At 41.0% G+C, this 24,546-nt stretch overlaps 1 protein-coding gene across 4 annotated transcripts in view; it reads right to left on the minus strand.

Moving 5' to 3' along the window:
- Positions 1-24,546, minus strand: part of SUGCT (succinyl-CoA:glutarate-CoA transferase) — a 478,648-nt gene that overhangs the window by 351,262 nt on the left and 102,840 nt on the right. For all 4 annotated transcript variants that reach the window (XM_074943248.1, XM_074943246.1, XM_074943249.1 and 1 more), the window contains one exon: positions 20,960-21,055. In XM_074943248.1, coding sequence (XP_074799349.1) covers positions 20,960-21,055 — 96 coding nt within the window. The remainder of the gene's footprint in view (positions 1-20,959; positions 21,056-24,546) is intronic.

Consider the following 24,546-nt stretch of genomic DNA (forward strand, 5'->3'; position numbering starts at 1 on the left):
CTCAGGTTACACTGAGGTCTTGTTTTAAAGTCTTACATGGGACTTGAGTGGTGAATTAAGCCTTTTAAAGCCTTTCTCCTAGGGAGTCAACTCCACCCCAAATGACATCCTAATTTTCCATCTGGGACATCATATGAACATCCATGAGCTCCCTGGGACAGGTCCTGTCCTTTAATCATTTGTACATCACCTAGCACAATGGGGCCCTCATCCCCTAACTGAGGACTCTAGGCACTACAGCAATTCAAATATAATAATAATAATAATAATAAACAACAGCAATTGATTGTATTATCACAAACAGATATTATGACTTCAAGTGCAGAACAATAAGCAAATATCCACACAGGACAGGGCCAAGAGGTCCCATTTGGTTTCTGACAAGCACAGAGTCTGACCCAATAACCCCTTTATCCCAGATGGCAATGTCCTGATCCTGGTATGTACATTCTGGCTCACCAAAAAATGTCACATGAGGCCTTAAATGAAAGCCGGGGTCACAGTGCTCATTAATATCATTGTGCACTGTTTGTACAGGTACTATGTAAAGAGCTAGGTATATATACTGAAAATACTTTCTCAGTGTCTGCATGAAGGGGTGAGTCACCAAAAGAAGTGGAAAAAAAAAAGTTTGCTGTCAGATAAGATATATTTAATCACCTGTTTCTCTGTTGGGAGATTAAGCACTGTAAGCTAACACACTGGATGCATATTTGCATATGAAGTCAACAAAGAGATGTGAAGTTAACAGGGAAGAGGCATACAGGAAAAATAGGCCATGAGTGGTTATCCTGTCTCTCAGTACTAACAATGAGCTTTGGAGAGTATAAGCTGAAAGCAAAGACGACAATTTCTTAAAGTAAACTGGCACTGCGTTTATATTCATGAAAACGGGATCTCAGCCAATTTTGGTTGAAATACTGCAGAGGACTTTGGGGGTGAGATAAACTTCTTTAGGCAGGAAGTTAAACTGATAGTTAAGTTTAGTCTCTAGAAAGCTTGTTATGATTTTGTTTTACATGTAGCCATTTGTTTCCAATATTCTTATTCACTGCCACTTGAACCTTTGATAACAAACTTATTCTGGTTTTCACTATAAATATATCTAAGTGCTGTGATATTAAGCAAGTTGCTGATCCTGCGTTGAATCATACAAACTCATGTGTACACTGTTCCTCTGGGGAACAGCAAACCTGGTATTTCTGTGATTGTTCAGTGGATAAGGAACTGGACTCTACAGGGGAATGGTTCAAGGGGGCTTGGGGACTGGAGTATACCTATTGTTAACCTGCAAAAGCAAAGTAAGGGCTGGCAGAGACCAGAGTGTATGGGCGGCTAACAGGCTGGTGGTGTCAGGGAGCTGGCACCCAGTTAAGCACAAGCAAGACTCCCTCATGCTGGGGTGGAGAGTAACAAGGTGACTCATAGTCCTGGGTACCCTGAGAAAGGTCTCACAGAGTTATTACTGTAATAATTTCTTATTATTTGTATTAAAATAGTGCTTACAGGCTCCACTGTGTAAGGCACTGTACAAGTGGATCAATACAGTCCCTGCCCTGAAGAGCTTAGAATCTAAACAGACAAGATACGCTAAGGTAAGAGAATGGAATTATTAGCCCCATTTAACAGATGGAAAACTAAGGCACAGAGAGAAACTAAAGTGACTTACCCAAGGTCACACAGTCCAGTGACTTACCCAAGGTCACACACAGTGTCTGGGATAGATATGGGATTTGAGACAATATCTCCTGAATTCCAGTCCAGTCCCTTAACCACAAAATCATCTCTTCCTCTCCCTTTAGTTCCCCTCCTTCTTAGCTCTCAGAGATGTACAAGGTTTTGCCAAATCAGCATTTTCTGATGGAAAAATGTTCCATCAGTAAATTTGCACCCAGGTTGACTGAAAGTGACATAATTTTTGTCAGTTTCACTGCTACACACCAGTGAATAGCAGTCATGAAACTGATTTCCAAAAACTCAAATCGTTGCAGAATGTAAATTCGGTTTCCTAACTAGATTCTCTCTCTCTCGCTTACACACACACACACACACACACACACATTATATACAGTGAATAAACATCAGTCTTTCATGATTCACATAGAAATGCTATTATACTTTTAATTGTGTCCCCCCCCAACTTCATTTGACAAGGATATGAACTTAAACTGAGTTGTCTTTATATAAGAAAAGCACCAAATCAAATCCTATAATAATTTTAAAATACTACAATCTTATATTACAGAAAGAAACGGGGGTGTACAAACAGAAAAATATAATTCATTATTATGTATTATTTGTCTTCCAGTAGAGCTTAGAACAGAATCAAGCTCCACTGTGCTGGGCACTGTACAAAATTAAAAGGCAGCCCCCTTCTCCAAAGAACAAACGTAATTACTTGTATACTACAAAAAGAAAAGGTTGTTTTGTTAAAATTATTATTCATGGCCAGAACTCTGTAATCATTATCATAACCACACAGCCCAAGGATAAATTTGACAAGGTCAGAAGAATTCTCTCTATTTGTATGAAACATTATCAGACAGGATGACTTTGGCATGCATATTTTATATTCCTTGTCTTGATGCTACATTTGAAAATGCATTATAACTCAGCTGATGCTTCTCTACCTAACACTATATCACCTTGTTGTTTGTTTATATTGTGGCTAACATACATCACAGAGGATTGTTACAATACAGAATCACACTGAACAACAACTCATTACAGAACCATTAAAATGGAGAGTCTATTAAAGGTTGAGTTTATGCCCACTTTTATTTGTGATATACTTAAAAGGCCTGTTTTTTTTAAGGAACCTAAGTTATGTTTTTTACCCAGACTGATTTTTAACCTCAGAAATACCATGAATATCAAGCCTGGTCTTTCATAATTTTGCTGGAAGACCTCTTGGGTGTCTCAGAAATGTGTAAGCCTCAAATATTCGCTGAAGATGAATTTAACAAAAATATCCCAAACTTGCATTATGCTCTGGAGTCAATTTATTATAAACAAAATGGGTTTTCTAATTTGACTAAAAAAATCCCATCCTCTCTCAGTCTCTTGACTCTTGGGGTGTCCTAATTTCACAGTTTTCCAGTCACAATAAAGTCTTCCAAGGTCGATAGAACCTGGATTTTTAATTTAAAAATAAAAGGCAGAAAAAAAATAGCCTTTATGGTGACAAAAATCTTTCAGGTCTTCTTTATACAGTTTAAAGAAACAGAAGAGAGACAAACTATTTCTTTCCCCTTTGCAGCTCACCTGTAAGATTCCTTAATGATCCCATTCTAATGCAAATATACCTATGGTGAAGTAAGACTACTATTACTTTATAATGATAAAACCTAGTTTTTATCTAGTGTTTTTCACTAGTAGCTCTCAAAGCAATTTACAAAGGAGGTCAGTATCATCCCCATTTTATAGATGGGGAAACTGAGGCACAGAGCAGCGACATGACCTACCAAACACCACTCAGCTAGTGAAAGAATCAGGAACAGAACCCAGGTCTCCCAATGCAGTATTCTATTCACTAGGTAACACTGCTTCAACGTATCTTATATCAGTGTAATCTGTGTATGTGAAAACACAAGAGGAGTTAACTCTCAAACAACTAAGGATTAGATTCAAATATAAGTTTTTTAAGGAATTTTTTATTTTTAAAAATAAGGCTGTCTCCCTTCCCTAACAATTTTGTTGTTCTTTCTCAGGTCTTACAATACTAAGCTCTCTCCAACAGCAAGCTCTAAAAAGTTAGGGTACATCGAAAACGTCTAGACTAGGAAAAGAGACTTAAAAAAAAAAATCATGTTAGCTAATCAATTGGAAACACCACCCACCACTATGCCTAGAAGCAGTTTCCCTTGACAATCATGTTAGTTGGTTGGGATTGACCCTATGCTGCCTCCTTGCAAAGGTGTTAAAACTGCATCTAAAGTAACAGGGGCCAGATCCCCAGCTAAAGTAAAGTGTATTAGCTCCTCTGACCTCAACTGCTACAACAATTTACAGAAGGTGAGGCTCTAGCCCTAGGGGTATGCCTAGGTTAGAGTTTTAGCTCCTGTTGTAACTCAAACTCAAATTGCTTAACACTTTTGTAAGTGCTATATATACACCAATATAGTACAAGCTCCTAGGATGGATGCAAATTATAAGGCCTTTATATTGGTAGCGATTATTTCTGTCAATTTATGGAATTCTACATGCTTATTCTAAATGGTAATGCATGCCACTTGTTTAAAAAAACACCCTTAAGAAGTACGAAGAGTTTAGAAAAGAATGGTAGATATTAATTACAGGATAATTTGGTCTTCATGCATTGTTTGATAGTCACTATACAGGTCAATATGAACTGTCTCTGTTTCTGCACTCAGCTGCCCACCAGTAAAATTAGAGGATATTCAGAATCCAGTTGGGTGCAGTTATATAACCAGTGAGCTCAAGCAACAGGGTAGTTACAGGTAAAAACATTAAAAGAAAAAAAATTTATTAGACAAAAAAAATTACACACAGAGTAACAGGATGTTACTTTGCAAAATGCCATATATACTGTACCGCATTTATCTGAAAAAGCAGCTTATATTCTGATAATTTACTTCATTCAGCCTAAACAGCAGCTCGGAAATACATGCTGCAACATTACTAGATTACATGAATGACATCTAGTGGACAGACCTTTTCATAACTATTAAGAGCTTCTAAACAAACTTTTCAGTCTTCATGCTCAGAAAGCAAGCACCTGAACAACAGTTAAACTGAGATCAGAGCAAATTTTCCTGTTATTATTAATTATTTTAAATTTTTTCCTTTCCCACAAACACAATATCACCACGCAGACATCTACCATTCCTCTCTAGCCCTAAAATGGAGAGATATTGGCCACAGATCACAGTGTTACCAGCTCCTTACATTCTTATTATCAAAACTGAACATAATAAAAAAAAATGTTTCCAAAATTGTGTGTGTTCTTAGACTTTGAGATGCATCAGTTCATATTCATTTCAGTATCTCATCTTTATTTTATTCACTAGTGTTCTTCCAAGTTCTTTTCTCCTAGTGTTTGAGCAAGATTTGACTCTTAGGAAGACATGCTGTGTTGCTGTTAGTTACTTGCAAGGCCCCGCACACGTTACCACTCAACAGAAGGGCAACAGGGCACTGGTGTCAAAAGAAGGGATAATATATCAGAACTCTCTCATTTCTCACTGGTTACACGTACCATAACAAAAAAAACTGATAAGGAACTTTAAGCCATTATAGGGCCCTGTTGAGCTGCACATGGAGGGGATGATCTGTGCATTAATTTGTTCCCCTCTACCTGCAAGCAGATGTGGGCCAGCCACATCTGCAGCAGTACTCACTCCCCAGCATCCCACCCCCTAGTCACTGCAGGGATTCCTCCATGAGTCCAGAGGACCACGTAGGAAGGGCCAGGGTCAAAGGGATGTGCACCAGCCCATTCCACCAAAACCCGCCACAATTATGAGAAATCCAAAAGGAAGTCATTTTATGTATATATATCTATATCATGGAGCTGAGGAGGGCAACAGGGGGCCATAAACCGATGTGGTTGCACAGGGCCTGCATGCAGGCAGCCCTGTGCCTCTGGGAGAGCTCCAAGATCTTCAGATTTGGAAACCAGGCATGTGGCCTTCTTCCATGGGTGTGTGCATGTGGGGGGGATACAATATAAACCCTGTCCTTCACCCTACTGATGGAACAATTTGGATGAAACCATGAATGACATACCACTTACAATATAAAAGGAGGCACTGCTCTTAGGGAGGGGCCAACCATCACCACTTGTAAGCAGGATGTGCAGGAGAGAGAGGGCAGGAGGCACTCTACACAGCTTGAAATGCTGAAAAACCTCAGACTCACAGAAGGGGTGAGATCAGACATGCAGAGGGGAAGACCCGGGGCTATGTTATTTTTCAAGGGTCTGTAACTCTCAAGTTTACTCCCACAGTAAAGTTTCTGTGGTCAAGAAATTCCTTTGTGTTCCTTGCTTACCTACCACATCGTCCCCAAAGGAGTTAAACTAGAAGCCCAGAAAGCCCACAACCTCAGGAGCACACTGGGGGAGTATATGAAAGTGATTCAGAAGTTTGGGGAAGTCTGAAGCACTGATTTTAGAGTTTAGGGTGGTTGGACTGCAGAGTCCCATGTTCCAAGGAAGAGAATCAGACAAGAGGTTCTAGCCCAGGGATGTGGCCTATAGACCAAGAGCTTAGGGTTGCCAACTTTCTAATTCCAGAAAACTGAACACCCTTGCCCCGCCCACTGCCCTGCCCCTTTGTGAGGCCCCACCCCCGCTCAGTCCATCCCCCCCTCCCTCCGTTGCTTGCTCTCCCCTACCCTCGCTCACATGCTCATTTTCACTGCAAGGCCCAAACAGGCATATTTATTTTTTTGACAGATGTATTATGCTAATTTCAGGTTTTATTTGTTACAGGACGCTAGAGCTGACAGCAAAATAGTCAAAAGGGCAATTTTTTTAAAAATGAAATTTCACAAAGGTTTTCATGATTCTTTCCCATCTTTTGTAACCAGCTCCATGATTTTTGTGTACTAAAGTTATTGTAATTTTTAGGGCTGTCAATTAATCACAGTTAACTTATGCAATTAACTCAAAAAAATTAATCGTGATTAATCGCACTGTTAAACGATAGAATACCAATTGAAATTTATTAAATATTTGTGGATATTTTTCTACATTTTCAAATATATTGATTTCTATTAAAACACAGAATACAAAGTGTACATATTATATTATTTTATTACAAATATTTGCATGGTAAAAATGATAAACAGAAGAAATAGTATTTTTCAATTCACCTCATATAAGTACTGTATTGCAATCTCTTTATTGTGAAAGTGTAACTTACAAATGTAAATTTTTTTTGTTACTTAACTGCACTCAAAAACAAAACTGCACAACTTTAGAGCCTACAAGTCCACTCAGTCCTACTTCTTGTTCAGCCAATTGTTAAGACAAACAAGTTTGTTTGAGGAGATACTGCTGACCGCTTCTTATTTACTTCACCTGAAAGTGAGAATAGGCATTCGCACAGCACTTTTGTAGCCGGTGTTGCAAGGTATTTACATGCCAGATATGCTAAACATCCATATGTCCCTTCATGCTTCGGCCACCATTCCAGAGGACGTGCTTCCATGCTGATAACGCTCGTTAAAAAAATAATGCATTAATTAAATTTGTGACTGAACTCCTTGGGGAGAATTGTATGTCTCCTGTTCTGTTTTACCCACATTCTGCATATATTTCATGTTATCGCAGTCTCAGATGATGACCCAGCACATGTTCGTTTTAAGAACACTTTCACAGTAGATTTGACAAAATGCAAAGAAGGTACTAATGTGAGATTTCTAAGGATAGATACAGCACTCGACCCAAGGATTAGGAATCTGAAGTGCCTTCCAAAATCTGGGAGGGATGAGGTGTGGAGAATGCTTTCAGATGTGTTAAAAGAGCAACAGTCCGATGCGGAAACTACAGAACCCAAACCACCAAAAAAGAAAATCAACCTTCTGCTGGTGGCATCTGACTCAGATAATGAAAATGAACATGCGTCGGTCCGCTCTGCTTTGGATCATTATCAAGTAGAACCCGTCATCAGCATGGACGCACGTCCTTTGGAATGGTGGTTGAAGCATGAAGGGACATATGAATCTTTAGCGCATCTGGCACGTAAATACCTTGCAATGCCAGCTACAACAGTGCCATGCGAACACCTGTTCTCACTTGCAGGTGACATTGTAAACAAGACATGAGAAGCATTATCTCCTGCAAATTGTAACCAAACTTATTTGTGTGAGCGATTGGCTGAGGTAGGACTGAGTGGACTTGTAGGTTCTAAAGTTTTACATTGTTTTATTTTTGAATGCAGTTATTTTTGTACATAATTCTACATTTGTAAGTTCAAGTTTCATTATAAAGAGATTGCACTACAGTACTTGTATTAGGTGAACTGAAATATACTATTTCTTTTTTTACAGTGCAAATATTGTAATCAAAAATAAATATAAAGTGAGCACTGTACACTTTGTATTCTGTGTTGTAACTGAAATCAATATATTAGAAAGTGTAGAAAATATTCAAAAATACTTAAATAAATGGTATTCTATTGTTGTTTAACAGTGTGATCAATTGCGATTAATTTTTTTAATCGCTTGACAGCCTCAGTAATTTTATGTGTGGCATTAGGACCACAAATTATCACAGCTGCAATGGATCCATTAAAGGCCCACTCCTAAAGCCCAAATACAAATCCATAGAGCACAACCACAAAAATGTACACCTGTCCAGATACCTATATACATAAATCTGTAGAAGCGGACTCCCACACCTACATGCAGATACACACGTGTATTCATGTGCACACATCTAGCATTCACTAACACATATACTTCCACTTTATTTATTATTGTTTAGTGCCTAGAGACCCCAACTAAGCTCCAGGCTCCAGGATGGTAGATGCTTGACATACACATATAAAGAGAGCAACAAAGAGTTTATAATGTAGCTAGACAAAGGTGGGGAGAAATGTATTACACATTGGCTCTTCCGCAATTATTAGTCAACAACATTCACTTTTTAAGAAATAATACATTTCTTTTAGAGTTCCTGTCTCTTTTAAAAACTTGTTATGAAATGAATACACACATATTTTGTCATCAATTTTTTGTGTGCAAGCCAGCAAAAGGAATAAAAGTCAAAGAGTTAGGCTGCAAATTTTATTCACACAGGTATACACACATGCGGTAATACAACATCTCCCTATACAAAGACACACAGTCTCTTACACACATACAATGCATGCATGCACACACTTGCCTACACAGAGATGCCCAGGAAGGAAGGGAGGACAGTGGGCTGGAGGGGGAAAGATGTGGGGGGAAGAGATCGGGGAAGAGAGCAAGGTGGGGTGAGAGGGGGCAGTGAAGGAGATAGGAGGGGTGGGGGACATGTGGCGTGGATGGGAACGCAGGGGGAGGCAGAAGGCTACAGGTGCATGAGGATGTGGGGGGTCCAGGGGGGTATAGGGACATAACTGGAGGGCAGCAGCGTATGGAGGGGAATGGGGTGCAGTGCTGGTCAGGGGTGAGGGACATGGGGGTGGCGGCTCTGGGAGGTAGAGAGGATGGGTGGGAGAGCATTATAAGGGGTAGAGGGCTGGGATGAGTAGGTGTCAGGGGCAGGGTGGGATGCAGCCCCATTCTCAGCACTCAGAAATGGTGATACATACCTCCAACTCCTGGGTGCCTGAGACGGGGCGACAGACACACGCTGCAGCTCAAGCCCAGCTACAAGAGGCTCGCGAGGAGGAGAAGCAGGCCAGCAGCAGTGGTAGAGGAACGCGCCACAACCCCTCCACAGCTGCCTGCTTGGTGCGCTAGTTCGTCCCCTGCCCTTCCCTGGCCAATGGGAGCTGCGCCTGCGGGCGGGGCAGCACCCAGAACCTCCCCCCCCCCCCCCGGCCGCCCCTAAGCCTAGGAGCCAGACATGCCGACTGCTTCCTGGGAGCCGTGCAGCACAGCAGCCAGCAGAGAGCCTGCCAGTCCCGCTACGCGACACCGCCAACCAGTCAATGGGCCAGTCAGCAGTGCTGACCGGAGGCGCCAGGATCCCTTTTTGGACTGGGTCGAAAACCGGACACCTGGTCACCCTACCAAAGCTAAAAACAGTGACTAGACTCTACCCAGACTCAATTCACTTGGAAACACGTGGAACTCCTTGAAGGGGTCCAGTTGCAACAGATTGCCATCAACAGAGGGGGGTACTAGGCCAGATTGGAACAACTTCTACACACACCATGGTGAGATTACTTCTCAAGAAGAGATGGGAGGTTCTGCCACCAGCCGCAACTGCTGCGAGCTTGTTCTAAAACATCTAAACAAGCTTGTATAAGGACAACACAGAAACTTTGTGATCATCCCTCCTCTATCTCGGAGATAAAATTCTTTCTCTGGGAAGTTTCTGTAACTCTTAGATTCAGCTTTTGGGTATGGATCATTTACTTAACAGGAGGTTTAACTTTTACTAAAAATTGTTTGACCAATATGCGCTAACCACACCCTGCTGCAGGATGATCCCCTTCCTTCTCCCAGAGCTTTTTGCCTTTGAGCACTTATAACGATGCCTTCAATCAAAGCATGGATAAAAAAATATCTACCATTTTCCTGGGAGCAATCTTTTGCAGAATTAGGTGACTTCTTATACCACAGTTGGATTACCTTCCAGATCGTCTAATAGCAGACATGTACAGAAGAAGAACTTCTAGGATATTGACTTCAATGGGGCCAGGATTTCAATTCTAGATACAGTATTAAGAGGTTTCAGAGTAACAGCCGTGTTAGTCTGTATTCGTAAAAAGAAAAAAGAAAAGGAGTACTTGTGGCACCTTAAAGACTAACCAGTTTATTTGAGCATGAGCTTTCGTGAGCTACAGCTCACTTCATCGGATGCATAGCATATCGTGGAAACTGCAGAAGACATTATATACACACAGAGACCATGAAACAAAACTTCCTCCCACCCCACTGTCCTGCTGGTAACAGCTTATCTAAAGTGATCATCAAGGAGGGCCATTTCCAGCACAAATCCAGGTTTTCTCACCCTTCCCGCCCCCCCCCCCCCCCACAGAGACACATACAAACTCACTCTCCTGCTGGTATAGCCCATCCCTCTTTGAAACCTCTCTTTATAATGCGCATGATAATCAAGGTGGGTCATTTCCAGCACTAATCCAGGTTTTCTCACCACCACCACCCCCCGGGCGCCCCATCATCTCAGGCATTGGCACCCTGTCAGCAGGATTGTCCGGCTATGTAGACTCACTCCTCAGGCCCTACGCTACCAGCACTCCCAGCTACCTTCGAGACACCACTGACTTCCTGAGGAAACTACAATCCATTGGTGATCTTCCTGATAACACCATCCTGGCCACTATGGATGTAGAAGCCCTCTACACCAACATTCCACACAAAGATGGACTACAAGCCATCAAGAACACTATCCCCGATAATGTCACGGCTAACCTGGTGGCTGAACTTTGTGACTTTGTCCTTACCCATAACTATTTTACATTTGGGGACAATGTATACCTTCAGATCAGCGGCACTGCTATGGATACCCGCATGGCCCCACAGTATGCCAACATTTTTATGGCTGACTTAGAACAACGCTTCCTCAGCTCTCGTCCCCTAACACTCCTACTCTACTTGCGCTATATTGATGACATCTTCATCATCTGGACCCATGGAAAAGAAGCCCTTGAGGAATTCCACCATGATTTCAACAATTTCCATCCCACCATCAACCTCAGCCTGGGCCAGTCCACACAAGAGATCCACTTCCTGGACACTACAGTGCTAATAAACGATGGTCACATCAACACCACCCTATACCGGAAACCTACTGACCGCTATTCCTACCTACATGCCTCCAGCTTTCACCCTGACCACACCACACGATCCATCGTCTACAGCCAAGCTCTGCGATACAACCGCATTTGCTCCAACCCCTCAGACAGAGACAAACACCTACAAGATCTCTATCAAGCATTCTTACAACTACAATACCCACCTGCGGAAGTGAAGAAACAGATTGATAGAGCCAGAAGAGTTCCCAGAAGTCACCTACTACAGGACAGGCCTAACAAAGAAAATAACAGAACCCCACTAGCCGTCACCTTCAGCCCCCAACTAAAACCCTTCCAACGCATTATTAAGGATCTACAACCTATCCTGAAGGATGACCCAACACTCTCACAAATCTTGGGAGAAAGGCCAGTCCTTGCCTACAGACAGCCCCCCAACCTGCAGCGAATACTCACCAACAACCACATACCACACAACAGAACCACTAACCCAGGAACCCATCCTTGCAACAAAGCCCGTTGCCAACTGTGCCCACATATCTATTCAGGGAACACCATCACAGGGCCTAACAACATCAGCCACACTATCAGAGGCTCGTTCACCTGCACATCCACCAATGTGATATATGCCATCATGTGCCAGCAATGCCCCTCTGCCATGTACATTGGTCAAACTGGACAGTCTCTACGTAAAAGAATAAATGGACACAAATCAGATGTTAAGAATTATAACATTCATAAACCAGTCGGAGAACACTTCAATCTCTCTGGTCACGCAATCACAGACATGAGGGTCGCTATCTTAAAGCAAAAAAACTTCAAATCCAGACTCCGGCGAGAAACTGCTGAATTGGAATTCATTTGCAAATTGGATACTATTAATTTGGGCTTGAATAGAGACTGGGAGTGGCTAAGTCATTATGCAAGGTAGCCTATCTCCCCTTGTTTTTTTCCTACAAACCCCCCCCCCAAGACGTTCTGGTTAAACTTGGATTATTGCTGTGCACATTGTAAGATGAGCTACTGCCAGCAGGAGAGTGAGTTTGTGTGTGTGGTTTTTGGAGGGGGGTGTGTGGGGGGGGGGGGTGAGAAAACCTGGATTAGTGCTGGAAATGACCCACCTTGATTATCATGCGTATTATAAAGAGAGGTTTCAAAGAGGGATGGGCTATTACCAGCAGGAGAGTGAGTTTGTATGTGTGTCTGTGGGGGGGGGGGGGGCGGGAAGGGTGAGAAAACCTGGATTTGTGCTGGAAATGGCCCTCCTTGATGATCACTTTAGATAAGCTGTTACCAGCAGGACAGTGGGGTGGGAGGAAGTTTTGTTTCATGGTCTCTGTGTGTATATAATGTCTTCTGCAGTTTCCACGATATGCTATGCATCCGATGAAGTGAGCTGTAGCTCACGAAAGCTCATGCTCAAGTAAACTGGTTAGTCTCTAAGGTGCCACAAGTACTCCTTTTCTTTTTAGTATTAAGAGGGTCTCAATGAATATCTGAAATCCTCTTGTAGTCAAGGGTTAGTCTTTACACATGAATAATCAGGGTAAGGATCTGAATGTCTTGATGAAGGAATGACACAGAGCTATACAACTGGATACATCCAGAAGGACCCTTATTTCTATTCACAATTAGATCAAGTCTGCAAATGAGGTCCTTCTTGGTCATGCAGAGTCCAGGAGGATGTCTTATGCCTTTGTGTATTCTATCTTTCTGACCAGCCTCTAAGGAAGGGGATGGAAAAGGAATAAAAAGACCCTAGGACTCGCAGATCAAGACGACAAGCTAGGCAACTGAAGTATCTGGAGCAAAACCTGGGGAGCTGAGCATTTACAGAACAAGAAGAGACGCATATGTTGAGGATACCCAACCTGTTCATTAGGGACTGAAATCATTGTGGGGAAGAGACCACATTTTCCTAGAGGAACAAAGTTTGTACTCTGTCCATCTGAGCCTAAAATTTATTTTTAATGTGAAATGGGCAGCTCCTAGAGCAGTGAGGTTTTTTGTTGCCCAGAACAACATTTGAAGAGGAATGAGGAACCGTTGGTCTCCAGTGGTAGTTTAAATAGCCTGCAACTGAGTAACTATCTGGGCTAGCACAAGGTTGCCTAAGAGAAGCCCTGTACAACTAACAGGACTTTTCTTGTGTTTCCTACCTCTAGAGTGCTTATATGTTGCTTTGATTCTAAGCAGGGCTATTTCCTCTGACAAATTCTATTCCATACCAGACCAAGTCACATCTTTTGTTAGAGTAGTCCACTGAGGATCTGAAAAAGAGGTGCCCTTTAACAGAATGAATGTCCAGAACCACCAAAAGGAAGAAAGGTTTACTCAAAGAAGGAAACTTATCAGATTGTCTAAGTTCTGGTCTTTTCTGATTCTGACTCAAAGTAGTAAAAACTGTAGGGTCACAGGATGGAAGTGATCCCAGATAAGACGAGTTCAAAGCAGAATAGAAAACAGCTGCATAGCTGCATTCTCCGGTGAAGCAAGCAGTGCTGCGCAGTTTGAAATTTCTGAATGGTTGACATTACTTTGGTTGTCCTGCCTACAGAGAAAAGCCATGCCAAGTACAAAAAACATATCTCCAGATAAACAAAGTTCTAGGGCGGGATCTGACATAGATTTAGCGGTGTGCACCTTCTGGAGAGAACTGCCCCAACAAGCCAGTCAATGAAGTAGGGGATTACTTTGATCCCTGTTTCTTGTGGAGTGTGACTACAGTACAACTGATGTGAGTTTTGAAAGTTCTCTGAGTTGTAAGACATTCCATAGCACAGAACTGGAGATGTAGTTGCCAAGGAAAATGTAGCAATGCTGTTGGTTAGATGGCTGGTATATGGTGACAGCTGCTTATTATGCTGATCATAACAGTCTCATTGTTATCTTTGTGCACCTTCCATCTGTTTGTTGTATCCATCTATTATGTCTTAAAATATACTTAGATTGTGAGCTCTTTAGGGCAGGAATTCTTTTCTTTTTTGGGTGTTTACAATGTCTAGAACAATGGAGCTCCAATTCCTAACTGGGGTCTGTGAGTGTTACTGCAGATACAAATATTAATAATTTTAGTCTTGAAGAGTGATCAGAATGCACAAAGAAACAGCTTCCAGATCCATAAAGGGCAAGAAATTCTGTGACGCAACAGACACAATAACTGACCAAACCTAAGGCAGCTGGAACGTCCTGGGGCTGACACAATGGGTGGGACCATTCAGAGTGCTCTGAAAATTGATATAGATTGAAAAGGTCCTATGACTCTTCCATCTGAGGAAAATGATGTTACTGGTAGCATCGTAAGGAGCTGCTTGACTGCAACTATGTGGAGAGACAGATGAATGAACAATATGGAGTAAAGGGAAATTGGAGGAAATCTATATAGTAACTGCTTGTGAAAGTGGATCTTACACAACAGAGAATGCTCCTCTGGATTTAAAAGTGAAAGTGGGTTTACTAATTAAAAAAGGGTAGTGATCAACATTTCAATGTCTAGTTGGCAGCCGATATCAAGCGGAGTGCCCCAGGGGTCTGTCCTGGGGCCAGTTTTGTTCAACATCTTCATTAATGAGCTGCATGATGGGATGGAATGCACCCTCAGCAAGTTCGCAGATGACACTAAGCTGGGGGGAGAGGCAGATACACTGGAGGGTAGCGATAGGGGCCAGAGTGACCTAGACAAATTGGATGATTGGGCCAAAAGAAATCTGATGAGGTTCAACAAGGACAAGTGCAGAGTCCTGCTCTTAGGACGAAAGAATCCCATGCACCACTACAAGCTGGGGACTGACTAGCTAAGCGGCAGTTCTGCAGAAAAGGACCTGGGGATTACAGTGGACGAGAAGCTGGATATGAGTCAACACTGTGCCCTTGTCGCCAAGAAGGCTAACGGCATATTGAGCTGCATTACTAGGAGCATTGCCAGCACATCGAGGGATTATTCCGCTCTATTTGGCACTGGTGAGGCCAAATCTGGAGTACTGCATCCAGTTTTGGGCCCACCACTATAGAAAAGATGTGGAAAAATTGGGTGCTTTATTAAGATCCTGGGTTACTCCTGGCTACTCTGGTAACAAGTGTGGTCGAGGGCACATTTCCATCTGAGATTGGCTAGAAGAGAGTGCCTTTTCTTTTTGGATACAGCCATTGCTACAATTAGATACTTCTTTGCCACTTTGACATTACATTACTGTAATGCTGATGCTACATCAGGAGGCTATATGACTGTCTCACATGCTGACCTACTTCCTTGTACTCCCGCATCGGTCTGTCTGTATCCATCTGTTGTCTCTCGTCTTATACTTAGATTGTAAGCTCTTTGGGGCAAGCAGTGTCTTTTTATTTTCTGTTTGTACAGTGCCTAGCACTATGGGGTCCTGGTCCATAGCTAGAGTTTCTAGGTGCTATGGTAAAAAAGATAATAATAATAATGATGATGCTACATTGTGAAACAATTTGGAAACTGAAGCTTGTGCAGAATGTAACTGCCTAAATATTGAAATTTGCTTCATTCAGGGAACACATCACATCAGTGCCCCAGAAACTGCACTGGTTGCCACTAAGGGTGTCAGGATAGAATTCAAGGTTTTGACTTTAACATATAAATGTGTCAACAGCTTACAAGAGTGGTGGGCAACCTGCAGCCCATGGGCCACATGCTGCCCATCAGGGTAATCTGATTGCGGGCCGCGAGACATTTTGCTGACGTTGACCGTCCACAGGCATGGCGCCCCGCAGCTTCCAGTGGCTCCCATTCCCGGCCAATGGGAGCTGCGGAAAGCAGCTTGCTAATTACATGCACGTTCAAATGTTCTAATTAAACAGGACTTGCTTTGGTCAATACTGTGATGCGACTGTGGTCAGAATTCTAACATGCACAGAGATGCAGATGTTGTAAATTGCTTACATTTTGGCTTTTTAAAATCCTCAACATCTGTTGAAAGAGAGACTTCCAAGGTTTCCTAATGTGCCATGATTTAACAACATTTTTATAGTACTGTAACAAACTCCACATCACTTCAAACTTGTAATTTACTGCCTGTCTAAAGACATATATGCCAAATTAAAAAAAAAAGTCCATAGATTCATAGATATTTAGGTCAGAAGGGAACATTACGATCATCTAGTCTGACCTCCTGCACAACGCAGGCCACAGAATTTCACCCACCACTCCTACAGAAAAACCCTCACACCTATATCTGTGATATTGAAGTCCTCAAATCGTAGTTTAAAGACTTCAAGAAGCAGAGAATCCTGCAGCAAGTGACCCGTGCCCCATGCTACAGAGGAAGGCGAAAAACCTCCAGGCCCTCTTCCAATCTGCGCTGGAGGAAAATTCCTTCCCGACCCCAAATATGGCGATCAGCTAAACCCTGAGCATATGGGCAAGATTCATCAGCCAGATACTACAGAAAATTCTTTCCTGGGTAACTCGGATCTCACCCCATCTAATTGCCCATCACAGGCCATTGGGCCTATTTACCATGAATAATTAATTACCAAAACCATGTTATCCCATCATACCATCTCCTCCATAAACTTATCGAGTTTAATCTTAAAGCCAGATAGATCTTTTGCCCCCACTGCTTCCCTTGGAAGCCTATTACAAAACTTCACTCTTCTGATGGTTAAAAACCTTCATCTAATTTCTATTCTAAATTTCCTAGTGGCCAGTTTATATCCATTTGTTCTTGTGTCCACATTGGTACTGAGCTTAAATAATTCCTCTCCCTCTCTGGTATTTACCCCTCTGATATATTTATAGAAAGCAATCGTATCTCCCCTCAACCTTCTTTTAGTTAGGCTAAACAAGCCAAGCTCCCTGAGTCTCCTTTCATAAGACAAGTTTTCCATTCCTCGGATCATCCTAGTAGCCCTTCTCTGTACCTGTTCCAGTTTAAATTCATCCTTCTTAAACATGGGAGACCAGAACTGCACACAGTATTCCAGGTGAGGTCTCACCAGTGCCTTGTATAACGGTACTAAAACCTCCTTATCCCTACTGGAAATACCTCTCCTGATGCATCCCAAGACTGCATTAGCTTTTTTCACAGCCATATCACATTGGCAGCTCATAGTCATCCTATGATCAACCAATACTCCAAGGTCCTTTTCCTCCTCTGTTACTTCTAATTGATGCGTCCCTAGCTTATAACTAAAATTCTTGTTATTAATCCCTAAATGCATGACCTTACACTTCTCACTATTAAATTTCATCCTATTACTATTACTCCAGTTTACAAGGTCATCCAGATCCTCCTGTAGGGTATCCCTGTCCTTCTCTAAATTGGCAGTACCTCCCAGCTTTGTATCATCCGCAAACTTTTTTAGCACACTCCCACTTTTTGTGCCAAGGTCAGTAATACAAAGATTAAATAAGATTGTTCCCAAAACCGATCCTTGAGGAATTCCACTGGTAACCTCCCTCCAGCCTGACAGTTCACCTTTCAGTAGGACCCATTGTAGTCTCCCCTTTAACCAATTCCTTATCCACCTTTCAGTTTTCCTATTGATCCCCATCTTATCCAATTTAACTAATAATTCCCCATGTGGCACAGTATCAAATGCCTTACTAAAATCTAGGTAAATTAGATCCACTGCGTTTCCTTTGTCTAAAAAATCTGTTACTTTCTCAAAGAAGGAGATCAGGTTGGTTTGGCACGATCTACCTTTTGTAAAACCATGTTGTATTTTGTCCCATTTACCACTGACTTCAATGTCCTTAACTACCTTCTCCTTCAAAATTTTTTCCAAGACCTTGCATACTACAGATGTCAAACTAACAGGCCTATAATTACCCGGATCACGTTTTTTCCCTTTCTTCAAAATAGGAACTATGTTAGCAATTCTCCAATCATACGGTACAACCCCTGAGTTTACAGATTCATTAAAAATTCTTGCTAATGAGCTTGCAATTTCTTGTGCCAATTCCTTTAATATTCTTTAATATTTAATAGTCCACCGTCCCAACAAGGAAAAAAAAACAGATTTTCTTAGAAAAAAACAGATTTTCTGAGACAGAATGAAATTTTTGGAAATGGGCTTTTTATTATTTAACCAAGTTATATTTAATTAACTCAAAATGTTTGAAAAACAAGCATTTCTCTGGAAGGATTAACAGTTCAAAACTTTGCACATTATTCTAGGAAGTGAAAGGCTGTATTTCTGATAGTTAAGACTGGGGACCAAAAATCCAGGTTCCGGCATTCTACTCCAAGCTCCGCCCTAATTACCTGTGTAATCTGGGTCACTTAACCTCCCTGTGTCTCAGTGTATCCATCTGTAAATAATATGCAATAAAATTTACCTCACAGCGGTAAATGGTATAATTAATTAATATTTCTAAAGCACTCTGCAATCCTTGAATAGAAGGAGCCATGTAAGTGCAAAGGAAAGTTCTACAAAGTAAAAATTCTCATGGTTACAACCACAGTTGTTCACTAATGGAAAGTTAGCAGATGATCCATCTAAAGCACTGGAAAACCACAGCACTCCCACCATAAATTACTAGCTCAAAAAATAGAGAACTCTAATTAGATTAAGATTTTTTATAATATTAAAATATTATTTATAATTATACAGTTAATCCACAAGAACATTCCCCAAATACTTTTTAAAAATTGAAAGTAGACCAGAATATAACTCTTCCACTAATATTTTAGACCAGATTTAAACAAAATCCATATTTATCCTATGATCATGGCATCCTAAATAGATTAACTCTGTGCTCATAAGTGAAGAGGGATAATAAAACTTCTCTTAGTCTTTATGCTCTGTAGCCATGTTTGTGTCTTTCTTTTGTAAGATCTCAGTTAGGCTTTGGCTGTGCAAAAGCAAGAGCAAAACTAGGTGAATGGATCCAAGTTCCATTTTATCCAAAGTATCCTACCTCAGGAGGGTAAAGAAAATGTTTTAGGTAGTCAGGTTTTGGTTTTACTTAAGTAAACCCAGTGTCATTTGGATCGGGTTTTTGTTTTTATACTGCTACCCCCTTTGACCCAAGTAGCTTGGGTTTTGCAGGTTTTTTTCCAGTTAGGTGGAGAAACTGATGATGAAGTCAGGTGTTTCTTTGATGTGATACTTTTTATTTTAAAAGAATGTACAAATTCCTGTTTTCCTGAACACAAAAGAAATCAAACAACAACAGACCATTTCTTCGCTCATGGCTCCAAGCCCCTTTTCACCAGAACTCTACCCAAAAGCGCTCCCTCTTAGCTTTTCTCACGGCCATGCTCCCAGAGCTTGTTCAGGCTGCATCTTATGCTACCTTGTCTCTCAGCATCTCTGCTCTTATTACCATTCCTCTCACAGACATACCACCTTCACAAAACAATAGCCAGCAAAAGCTCTCCACCCATCTGTGCCTTGCACATGCATATGTTTTAGGCTGTGATATATGCCTGTCTTTGAGAATGGAGTCCTCTTCTGTTTCAGCTACCTGGTTACCTAAAGGAGCTTACTGGCTTCTTACAATGATCCTAAATGAAGGGTGGTAGTTACACTCCCCAGTATCAATGAGGTTTAACCCAACCCATAGCAATATGAACTGGAGTTCAGAAGGGGTTGGATCAAAAGTTACGGGTTTGGCCAGCTCTATAAAAATACAGAAGGATGTACTAATGCTCTACTGGTATATGGATAGGCTGATTTATCCATAAAAATTCTCTGTATTTCTATTTTTAAATTTTCCATTTGCAGTGGATGAGTGCAGGGAAAAGTCTTACCATTCAAGCCCACACAAGCACTCAGGGCATCTACAGTTACACCTTAACCACAGAATTTGTTCCCAGAGCTGAGACAGCAGATCCTTTTTATTAAATTTAAGTGCTGATCTTCACATTAGTACTGCCACCAAGACAAGTAAATGATCTGCTAGCAAATGGTTATTCTGTGATTACTGGCAGAGTTCTCAGCACTGGACAGATGCAATTCTTAGAAAGATCAGAGTGTGCTCATTTATGGAAATGGCATTGTGTTATTCCAAGTATCTTCAACCACTAGCAAAATACCAGCAGCTTCTGAACTCCCAATAAAAAAAATGCCACACATGGGCTCTTATTCCTCTTCCTCCACCCCCTCAAAACACACACAAGATACAAGTAGCTGTTAGCAAAGTCAGTGGAAGCTACCTAAATGTTGTGGGACCTCTGGACCACCCTAACCCCTTCATATCACTCATACAGAGACACAAGGAAAAGATACTGGCATTCAGTGGTGATAAAGTTTGGTTCAATAATTACCACGCAATACAAATAATCTTTTTTTTTCTTCTTATAAATAGCTGTGCTTAGTGCCTCTCTCAGGTGAAAAACAATCGAGTTTTAAAATCATACAATTTCAGCAAACACCTTTGATCTTTTTCAGTATCCTGTTACTAATCTACCCTACCACTGATGAAGAAATATGCAAAATCTAAAATGAACAACAAAGCCTTGTTCTAGCTGGACACTGATGCATTACAGAATACTGTAGGTCACAGCAAGAGTAAATCATTTCCCAATACCATATTATCCAAAACCACAGATTACAAGCACAGAATACATCCTCTGTTATCCGCTTACCTGATAAGGAACAATACTGCCGTGAGCAGTACCCCACCGCTTGGCTTCCATTTTGCAATTAAGGTAATTAGCTGCTATATGGGTAAGACATGCAACCTGCAAGAAGAGGTAAAGGACAAATATTCAGGGAGACATCAACCTTTCCTGCCATTTTTTTTTATTTTTTTTCCAGTCTGTCAGACAACTGTCATCTTACTTTAATTCACATTTCATATAGATTCCATATATTCAATAGTATGACTTGTGTGAGTAAGTGCTACTCAATGAACAGGCAAAGTAACCAATGTGCATTAATTCTAATAAACAACACTTGGTGCTTCTATAGCACTTCAAGGTAATTTAAAAGCATGGGCAAACGAAGCATCACACAACCCTGTGAGGTCAGGCAGTATTATCATGACTATTTTACAGCATGATCAACTGAGGCAAAGAAAGCTGCAATGACTTGCCCAAAGCCAGGCAGGAAGCAATGACAGAGCTGGGAATAAAACCCACATTTCCTGACTCTCATTCCTATGCTTAAGTCACAAAACTATCCTTCCCCTATCACAGGATTATCCTTTTATCTTCCCCATCCTTCTTCTACTATACAGGCTAAGCCAGAGAAGATATTTCAGGATTCTACCACTCACCACATGATCTGTAATATTAATTATGCAGCAAATCTCAATAAATCATTTGCCATCAGAAGATGAGGAGATTTATCAAGTTGTTACTCAAAGACAAAGTTGAAAAATATGGCATGCTAAATTTAGTAACCAGAGTCTGAGGGGGTGAATCTGAAAGTAATCTGCACTTTATAACAGCAAAAGTGTATTTTAGGGGGGAGGGAGGAGAAGGTTAACATCTATGATGTGGTCATGCCTGAAAATCAGAGGTTCTCTTGCAATTAATGGCAGATTTGCCACTAATTGGAAGAATGCAGGATGTGACTGTTAAGTTTGTAACTATATGTCTGCAAGCCAAACAATACATTAGAACATTACTTTCATCAAGGTAATGTGAAGGCTATGTAATTTCAGACTAACCTTTTCAAAAAATACTCTTTAAATTACTAATAATGAGTCATTTTAACAACGGTTTATTTTAGACAATAGAGCATAATATTCTTTGGGCCAATTCTGATTTTCTGCAGATTTCTTCCCCGGATGTGTGCAAATTAACACTGTTTTCAAAACGGTTATAGATATTTTGAGTCTGTATTCCAATGACCATGAGCCCTCGGCAACTACCCATACAAATTACAGCTAAGAGAAGCAACAGGAAGGGTGTGTAAAGGGGTTGCAAATGGATTAGTACGGTCTGCACTAAAGCACATAGCTCATGATGATATTTACCTCAAGCTCCACCCAATATAACATTATGCAATACCATGAATTATAGAGTGCCTGAAAGCAAGATGCCACGACTCTCTACCCAGTTACTCTTCTAGTTGCCTCTTTTCCCACACACCCTGAAAGGACAGCTAGTATCTGTCCTTTTATATTTAAAGAGAGAAGCAACAGAATGGTGAAATTGCAGCCCAGGCGAGACACGCAGCCCTAATTCACTCATAAAGCAGCCCAGCAGAAAACACAGGAAAATATAAACCAGCTGAGTGTTCAGTTACCTGCCAAAAAGCTTTGGTCACCCACATAAATCCAACTACAAATACAATACAATTCTCTATACATTTCGTAAAAGACTGTGTTTTTATTATGCATGTGCTGTCCAGAAAGGATACCAAAACTAGATTTCAGCTGCAACCCACATCATCTGACTGTGACCTCAACACGTCTAAAAGGCAAACAAAACCTAGTCAGTATTTCAACAGGAGACAGACACCCTGCCTCCCATGGAAAACCTAGGTGATGCACAAATTGACACTGGTGATTCAGTAGGTGGTACTCCTCCCTTTGGTTCACAACTCATGTCCCAACAACATGTGAAGAAACACTGTGTTGTTACAGGTGTCTTTTGGATGAGACATAAAACCAATGTTCTGAGGACTTGTGAAAAGTAGGCATTTTAGCCCCAGTGTCTTGGACATTTTCCAATTTCCCTAGCAAAATTCCTTCTGCAATTGCAAATGATTATGGACTTCTTACCATATTCTTGTCCCAAAATGTTTTATTCTGTTATGGTACAAAGTTAGACTTTTGCAGTGTTTCACCCCGAGAGGTGTCTGCATTTCAGTTGTAGGTGAGATTATAATACGGGCCAGGACAATTAAGCTTGCAACCAAGACTTATTTTACACACAGACATTTAACTTTTCCCAGAACTAACATTTCCCTCTGGAAACTATCTTGTTGAATTCTAGGTAGCACATTGTGAGTTAAATCCTGGCCCTGCTGAAGTAATTAGGGATTCTGCCTTTGACTTTAATGGAGCCAAGATTTCAATTCCCCCCTCACCCGTAATATCAGTTTCATAAAACAAATATTTTTCAAGTTATTGGAAGTTACAAAAGAGAGAGAGAGAGAGAGAGAGAGTGCTTTTAAATTTTTTTACAATGTCTTCCAATTTTTCCCAGCGAATGCCAGTGAAAATGACGTATGGTCAGAAGCTAAAATAGGGAAAGAACGACTTAAAAATTACTTAGACAAGTTAGATGTATTCAAGTCACCAGGATCTAATGAAATACCTCCTAGAATATTCAAGGAGCTGACTGAGGAGATATCTGAGCCTTAGCGATTATATTTGAAGAATCATGGAAAACAAGAGAGATTCCAAAGGACCGGAAAAGGGCAAATATAGTGCCAAACTATAAAAAGGGGAATAAGGACAACCCAGGCAATTACAGACCAGTCAGCTTAACTTCAGTACCCAGAAAGATAATAATTAAGAAATCAATTTGCAAAATAACCGGAAGATAGTAAGGCGATAAGTAACAATCAGCATGGATTTGTCAATAATAAAAAAATGTTAAACCAACCTAATAGCTTTATTTAACAGAGTAACAAGCCTTGTGGATCAGAGGGAAGCAGTATTGATGTGGAACACTTGACTTTAGTAAGGCTTTTGATACTGTCTTGCATGACCATCTCAAACAAACTAGGGAAATACAACCTAGATGGAGCTACTAGAAGACGGGTGCATAACTGGTTGAAAAACCATTCCCAGAGACTAGCTAACAGTGGTGCACAGTCAAGCTGGAAGGGCATAATGAGTGGTGTCCCACAGGGATCAGTTCTGGGCCCAGTTCTATTCAATATCTTCATCAATGATTTAGATTATGACATAGAGAGTACACTTATAAAGTCTGTGGATGATACCAAGTTGGGAGAGGTTGCAAAAGCTTTGGAGGATAGGATTAAAATTCAAAATGATCTGGACAAACTGAGGAAATGTCTGAAGTAAATAGAATGAAATTCAATACGGACAAGTGCAAAGTAGTAAGTACTCCACTTAGCAGGGAACAATCAATTGTACACATATAAAATAGGAAATGATTGCCTAGGAAAGAGTACGGCAGAAAGGGATCTGGGGGTCAGAGCGGATCACAAGCTAAATATGAGTCAACAGTGTAACACTGTTGCAAAAAAAGCAAACATTATTTTGGGATGTAGCAGGAGTGTTGTAAGCAAGACACGAGAAGGAATTCCT

The sequence above is a fragment of the Natator depressus genome, chromosome 2, assembly GCF_965152275.1.
Source record: "Natator depressus isolate rNatDep1 chromosome 2, rNatDep2.hap1, whole genome shotgun sequence".
Taxonomy (NCBI): Eukaryota; Metazoa; Chordata; order Testudines; family Cheloniidae; genus Natator; species Natator depressus.